The sequence below is a fragment of the Cariama cristata genome, unplaced genomic scaffold (genome assembly GCF_000690535.1).
Source record: "Cariama cristata isolate BGI_N322 unplaced genomic scaffold, ASM69053v1 scaffold6229, whole genome shotgun sequence".
Classification (NCBI taxonomy): domain Eukaryota; kingdom Metazoa; phylum Chordata; class Aves; order Cariamiformes; family Cariamidae; genus Cariama; species Cariama cristata.
Window position 1 is genome coordinate 5,617 of NW_009637275.1, and position 7,952 is coordinate 13,568.

Genomic DNA, 7,952 nt, shown 5'->3' on the forward strand with positions numbered 1-7,952 from the left:
CACGAACAAATCCAAAATACACCCGGTGGCTGCACAGGCGGTGCCCATCGCTCCTTTAAGGCTTGCCACGAGCTTTACGTTTCCTCGGTCTCCCCTTTTAAAGCGTTGCTGCTTTGGCCTGACCTTGCCTTCCGCATGAGAAAAACATGCGCTCTCAGCTCGGTTTACTTAATGAAAGGATAAATCCCAGTCAAGGAAAAAAAACTGAAACCATCTTCTCGGGAGCCACCGCTGTGCGCGCTACAGCGTTGCGAGACCTTCTTTTCTAGCCAGGCCGAGCGTCTGTGCTTTGGCTGCTCTGTCCTCACACACAGCCAGGCAGGAGGGGGACTTGCCGTACCCAAGGGAAAATGCCTCTCTCTCAACAGCTACTTCTCTGGTTTTCTCCTTTCTTTTAAAATTTTGGCTTCAATTACACTTGAAAAAAGAAATCAGACTTGCTCACACAGCAAAACGGCTCTAGACAACGTATTTGACAACACTGAAGCCTTCCACTAATCCAATGCTTTTCCCTTTTTTTTTTTGGTTGTTGTGACCAAAGCATTACAACATACACAATTACGCACGAGCTACGTGTAATCGGTATGAATATTATTGTGTCAGAATGAGAAAAAGGTCAATGAGTAAAGGCGGTGTGGTGTTGCTCCATCGCTCCCAAAAAGTTTTACCTGTGGCGTGAAATAAGGACGCTGGAAAGTATTTCTCTCAACGCTTTGGCGCTGGCAGTTCCTCTGAGATGGCTGAGCCCCTGCAGATTTCAGTGCAGCGGTGGTATCTGTCCAAACTGGGCTTTGCTGACATCGGTCTTGGCTGGGGCTCCATCCCTATGCCTTCCCCAGTGGAAAATTATCCTGGTGACTTTGTCCTAAACCTTGTGGACTCTTTAGCTCTCAGAGTTGTGTCATAGACTAGACTCAAAGCAGAGCTATGAGGTCAAGACACGTCACTGAGAGCTCTGATCCATATCAGAGAGAGCACTTTGGAAGAAATAAGCAACAGGGAACTAAGACAGTCCAGACCGCAAAGTATTTAATGTATGAATACAAGTTAAAAACAAGGTAATATGCAGTCTGGGTGACAATAGCAGTTGGTGACAGGAACATAAGGGAACCAATAAACATTTGAGTTTGTTCATGATGAAGCAGCATATTTGTCGACAGAAGGCAAATTTGTTCATAACGTTGAAGAGAAGAAAACAGGATGAAACAGAGATCAGAGCAGAGATGAAAGACTGGGTGATGTTTGATCAAGTCGATCATTGCATGGATGACCGGTTACTTGTTCGGTATGTGATCTGCAATGGACCCACATCGCTTGCCACAGTGACTGGTGCACCAATGTGACTGCCTGACACAAATCCATGTGACCATTTGTTAAGCAAAAAAAGGTTGTGCAACGCAAGAAGAAAACAGACTTAGCAGGTCAGTCACATGTCTATCAGGCAAGCTGAAGCTGTGTTTTCTGGAGAAAGAAAAGCCAGCTCTTTTAAACACCATGTATTTTAGTGGGGTATAGCGTAGAAACAAGGTTTGCCACAGCAAGTGAATTGTTTTAAAAGCTACACAGCTTGCCTCCACTACATATGGCATACTTTTAGGTAGCACCAATTAAATTGTCTTAGCAATATATATTTTAGGGAACAAAACTATTTTCTTTCCATGTAACCCAGGTTTTCCAGTAAGCATCTCATGTGTCTTCCAAGAGCCCTTCTCAAAATGAAAAAAACCCTTGGAATTGTGTCTTTGGGCTGGTCTGCAGAAAGCCAGAAAAAAAAAACCCCAAACAGTCAGAGAGGTGTAATTTTTGTGTGCAACTCAGTGTGTGTTTGATCTACCTGTTGGCAGGGCCTTTCTCATTACATGTACAGCAGGAGACAAGGTTGTAGTGAGTTACCTCCTGCTGCTGCACCATCGTGGCCTCACCGCAATGGCAGTAGCACAGCATCCACATCCTTCCTCTCAAATGAAACTGGTGACGGAACAGTCCCCTACCAAAGCAGCAAATGTCCCTTCATTTAGTAGCTCTCGAAGAAGGGCTTAGCAGCTTCGCTTGGACGTAAGGCTGCAGCACTGCTTGGGCTTCCACCTGGGTACCTTCCCAAAGGTCTCCCCAGCTACAGAGAGATCTGGAACTTAAAAAAAAATCTAAAAAAAAAAAAAAACACAGATAGAAAGATTTGTGCACAGGTCACACAGTAGTGAGGTCTACCTCCAATAAAATGTTGGGTTTTCTTTTTTTCACATTTCTTCTCACAGAAATTAACTGCTTTTCTTGTCTGATGCACAAAGACGTTCGTCAGAAATAACACGTGCAAAAAGGTGACAGATGTTGGCAGTGATGCTGTGACATTCTTTATCATGCTCCAGCCTGTAAACCTTGGCCGATGTCCCTTGTGACCCTTGGCAATCTTCTCTTGTCCACTCAGCAGTGGTTTGTCTCCTAGAAGGGTTCTCCAGTGATCCAGTTACTCATACACATCCGAGGGACTTCTGGTTCCACGGACACGTCAAAACTTTCGATGCCATTTGGGATTTTGCCAGTGGTAAGACCTCTGTCAACCGCTGCTCAGATGGAACAGAGATGGAATCCAGAGTGGTCCTGATCTGGCGTGAACTCCATCTCTGCCAACAGCGTGACATCTGAGAAGGTGCCGAGAAGCTCGCAGGTTTTGTAATGCAGGCCGTTGGGCAAAGAGAAGGGAAGTGGCAAAGGGAGTGGGTTTCCTCCAAGACTTAGTCTCTGATTAAATTTTCACTTCCTTCATTATCACATTTTTGTGCTTCCTTGCTCCCTTCCATCACAGGTCCAGTCGGGGAGTGGGATGTGGAGATGTGGAGTGTTCTATTTCCCACCGGAGGCGATACTCCACCAGCTCCGAGTATACCCAGGAGGTAACGCGGGGATATCGGCAGGAACAAAGCCCACTGCAGTTAAACCTTAATCTCACACGTGGCTCTGGGGACGAGCCGGAACAAAGTTCCGTGGGTAGTCTTGAAGACGTCCCTGCCCAAGGTAGCTCTGCCACCCCTGTCAGAGTTGAACGACTTTTTTTTTGGGGGGGGGGATTGCGGTGGTCGTAGGAAGTGCCTACAGGCTCCCTTGAATGTGGTGAACGGTTTCTACCGAAAACAACCCATCTATAATCATTCAAATCATTTAATTGCAAACAGCTTTTCCTTTTGAAGCTTCCTTACAATCTTCAGAAAGAAAATAGCCGCATCTGAAACAAAGACTCATTCCTCAACCAAAAGTTTGTCACAAAAACTATACAATACTTTAGTTTAGGGCTCAGTGAATCACGCTTTGGCCCAGAATGATTCTGTTTTCTTGTCAAAATGGGAACTGGAAAGCAAAAATGCTAGAGTTAAGTTTGACCTAGATACTCCTATGACTTTGAATGAGTGGGTTTGACTTTTTTTTTCAGCTCAGCCACAGAGTTGAAAAAAACAAAACAAACTGTCAGACACAGCTTTGCCCAGAGCACTCCCCAGCTCTCAGGCTGGTTGTACAGCAAAACTTTGCAAAACCCTGAGCTAGGAACACGCAGCGGGCAGTAACGTCAGGTTTCAGAAAGCCTGGACCGGTTGTGTTATGCTGAGCTTTTTCAGACTTTACCGTATACCTCTCCATTTCTCGGTTGCTTTGTGCAGTCTGCTGGCTCTGGAGTTGCATTAGCCTGATTGTTCCCCTTGGGTACTTCGGGTTCTGTCATCTTTTCCTTCCTCTCGCTTCCCACCATCCTCTTCCTCTTTTAGCTCTTTACTTTGTGGATGAACTGTGCTCATAGCTCCTGCTTGTGAAACACAGGTACGGACTCCTTGGGCTTGTAAGAAGACGGTTGTAGGATTCGAACAAGACCTTGTTACCTCGTGGCAGTAGGTGGGTGCCCAGCATCTCCCAGGCAAGAGGACCATGGGTGAGGGCCTCCCCCAGACCCACCAGTGGGTCAGGAACGCCAGGAGCCCTGGGCTAAGGGAGAAGGTCCTGGGGACTCGCCTCTCGCCAGGCAGTGGGGTTTCCCCTTCACCACCCTGCACCTTTCAGGCACCCAGTACCCAGCGTGCAAGGACAGGATTTTTGGGGAGGACATTAAGGTCCCTCGTTAGATCGAGGGAGCAAAGCATCACCTTCCTGGCAGAGAAGTTGAGGACCGCTCTCAGAAGAGGGCGGGGGCAGAAGTCTCCGGTGTTTTAGCTCCGGGCAGGATTCCTGACCTCCAGCCACTTCCCTCTCCCCTCCTGTTACTGGGAAAGGATTTGGATGCAAACAAAAGGATTTGGGCAGAGGAGAGCTGGAGAATCGGATCTTCTTAGTTTAAAAAAAACTCCTAAGGAATAGTAGTAAGGGAACTTATTAAGGTCATATGCATGGAGGTCGAGAGAAACGGTCATCTCTACTAGAATAAACCAGCAAATCCAGGGTGCTGGGCTAGCCAGAAAGGTTGCAGGGCAGATACTGGGGACATTCCAGGATGTAATCCCAGGCTGGGATAAAGGAGTAGGAAGCAGAAGACCTACAGGGTAAAAGCAAAATCCAAGCCAGATACTTAGTTTTAGTTTTTATTTTAAAAACAGGAAATAACCACATTCATAAGCATATAAAACTCCTCCAAAATATTCACAATGCTGTTACAGAAAAAAGAAAACAAAAGAGAGACCATGTGAGAAAGACCGACACATTTAAGTCAAAGTCAACACACAACTGTTAGGCAAAGTATGGAATGTTCTTATGAACAGCTGTAGGGGGAATTTCGTAACATATAGATGTCCCTATAGAAATACCATGTCTGGAATTGCTGGAGGGTTAACGGAAGGGCTCAGAAATCTAGCCGAGTCAAAAATATGAAAGTTGGGAAAGTCATATACACTTCTGAGAATAAATATCTGGCACGGAAGCCTGACAGAAAGCGAGGGAAAATTGGATGCAAGAAGATTGCACTGTGCAAAGCTGCAGTATTTCAAATGAAGTCATAGGAAGTATTTCACAGCAGCAGATTTTACTGATCTTTGCAACTGTTTCTCATCAGGGAAGGTAGAAATGTCATCACTTTAGCTACTGAAAACGCCCAATACACGCACCCAGAATATACATCAACGGAAAACATTCTGAAGCAGTAGGTTGTCGTGAACGCTTGGGCTATCCACGCTATGACAGTTTTGCCGTCACTCCTGCCCATCTGAGCCCTTCTTCCTTTTACCCACCTTGGAATCTGCCTCTCTCCTAGGATATCCTGCGATGAACTCCAGCAGGAGTTTGCAGGTAGACCTGAGTTTGATCAAGGCCAAAAACGTAGATGATCTTAGAGCAGGAGTTTAAGTTGGACCTGTCTCCATGCTACCTTCAGAGAGCTTGTGCAGGTCTGGGCAGACGCGGGCCTGGAGTCTCCGACAGAGCACCGCCGTCGGTGCAGCAAAGCTCCCACCCCTCAGACTGCAAGGCTACCGTACGTGCTACTTTTCATCTTCCAGAACCAAACTGTGCTAGCTTGGCAGCAAGCGTAGGTGCCTACGTACTCTCAATTGCCTAGCGGCGTGACAAGTGGGGAGACCAATATTTGCCGATGTACAATTACCATCTGCCACATCCCTTTGAACAGAAGCACCGTTATGGAGCCATACGCATCTACACAGCATGCTGCACACCGATGAGCATCACGACATCATCATGCAGATCTTCCAGAGAGGACACATGGGGCAGAAACATTTGGCCTGCGACCAACCAGTGGACTAAGCACTTACAGACCTTTCACGCCGCTAAGCTAGCAAGTTCCAGTAGCTCCAGTCTCTCGTCCTGCAACCCTACCTTTACAAACTCACACACGCCATAACTGACCATGCCCGTGTCCAGAAGGGTCATGCTGCATGCGTCTAATATTTAGAAGAACAATTGCTAAAAAAATACAGCTTTGGAAAATAATTTTTATCCTCACACAACTTTAAATAATCTGAAAATTTCAGACTTTCTGATCTACTAGAATACAGCAGAGAAGCCAAACAAATAAAATGAAGAGAAGGCAGGAAAAGTTACTTTCTGGTTTGCAATCACCACCCTCAATCACCCCATACAATGCTTAACTGTGACTGAAAACATACGCCAACACCACCCGTTTGCTGCAATACCACGCTTTCCAATCAACGCTTGGGAACAGTATTTAAAATTGCCGCCCAAAAAATCCCAAATAACGGAGATTTTGGTGGACAAACAAGCGTACTACTTCTCACTAGTATGCAATTCTCGGAATTTCTTTCCAGAGGGCACAAATAACTGAAAGGTCATGTGCATAATTGGCTCTGTTGTACGTGCCACTCAAAATGCCCAATCTCCCATTTAGTACCGCATTTTCTCCTTTACAGTCTTATTGCACCTCAAGTCTACAGCATCTTTTGTTAAAACACCTATTTTATCTTAAACGTTTGCGATTTAATTATCTGTACACTTTTGTATACACAATTAAAAAAATAAATATTTACAAAGTGACATACAAATAAATAAACTCAACTAAGAGTATGCTTTCAGTCTGTACAAAAAAAAACCCAAACAAAATAAAAGAGCAGGAAAAAAATACGCATGTAACTTGGTCCCCTTTTTCCTGAGGCTGAAAAAAGTGCACACTGGATAGGAAAAAGTAAAGAGATGGCTTTTTGGTAGGCTTGTTAAATTCCAGTGTAACACTGCGCACACGCACACAGAGTAAGTAGACTTAAAGGGCTGGGGACTTGTTTAGTGGGTCACTTCAACTCACTACAAAAATAGTCATTAAATTCAAATACAGAACGGTCACCACGTGCATAATTATGTTAAGCCCAAATAGCAATTATAGGTGAGAGAAGCAGAAATATTGCCAGCTCTTCTCTGTTCTCTTGACGTTTGTGACAAGGAAGATGAGATTATTTTTGCAAGTGCCAGGTGCCTTCCGGTACTTGAAAACGGGATCACCCAGATCAGATTTGCCTAATGCCGGTAAGCCTGGCAGAATGGGAGAGTATGTGGGTGCAAAGAAGAAAATAGCAGCAATTGAGGGGGGGAGAAACATCCCAGTTCTCACGGTTTTCTTTGCTTACTCCTTTAATCACTCTTTAAGCATCTAAGAGTCAAAGAAGGGGCGTGCCAAAGATCTTAGGCAACTTCTTTGTCGGGTTGTATGCTGTTCAGCTCCACCATGGGGTTCTTCTCTACAGGTGGTGTGGAGCTGCCTTCTGCTTGTCCTTCAAAGCCCCTGGAGATGTCTTCAAAAGTCCTGCCTTTGGTCTCTGGCACTTTGAAGAATGTGAAGACAAAGAAGATGACCAGGAAAACAAGGAAGATGAGGAAGACGTAGGAGCCGCATAATTTCTGCAGGGAGGACAAAAGCAAGAGGTTTTAATTTGAAAAACTCAAACCTAAATGTAAGGTCATTTGCTGTTGACAGGTCAAAATTCTAACACCTCTCTCCAACAATGCCCTTACTGGGTTTTTTTCCTCAACAGAGCATTTTTTAACAATGCAATCAGGTTCCTGTGAGTTCCTGGAAGGCTTTAATGTTCCTGGGGGTGATCAAAATTGAGGCTTTTAAAGGGAAAGCTTTGATGTGCTAGTTAAGATGGCTCTTCCAACTGTTTGTAAGCTACAAGCGGTTAGGACAGCAGAATATAAGGTGAGCCACAACACTCTTAACCTTCAGCAACCATCAGAACACAGAATCAGGTACCTGCGGGAGACTGACCAGCCCTCTGCTCAAAGCAGGGACAACTTCAAGGAGAGATCAGGTTGTTAAGGGCCATACAGTCATGTGTTGGAGGATGGAGATCTACAACCACTCTGGACACGTATTCCAGTGCTGCAGCACAGTGCTTTGCAAACCGGGTCCTTACCTCTGCATAGGGGAAGAGCATTCCCACCAAGAAATTGGAGGTCCAGTTGGAACAACCAGCCACCGCCATGGCTGCGGGCCGCGGGCCCCGGCGGAAAAACCC

The 7,952-nt window shown here is 45.5% G+C and overlaps 1 protein-coding gene across 1 annotated transcript in view; it reads right to left on the reverse strand.

Moving 5' to 3' along the window:
- Positions 1–7,116: 7,116 nt before the first annotated feature.
- LOC104167851 (solute carrier family 2, facilitated glucose transporter member 3-like) overlaps positions 7,117–7,952 on the reverse strand; it is a gene marked incomplete at its 5' end in the record, with an annotated part of 5,507 nt that continues 4,671 nt past the window's right edge. The window contains 3 exon segments of the mRNA XM_009708241.1: positions 7,117–7,332; positions 7,851–7,949; position 7,952. The exon segment at position 7,952 is cut by the window's right edge and continues 122 nt beyond it. Of these exon segments, the coding sequence (XP_009706543.1) occupies positions 7,117–7,332; positions 7,851–7,949; position 7,952 (316 nt within the window).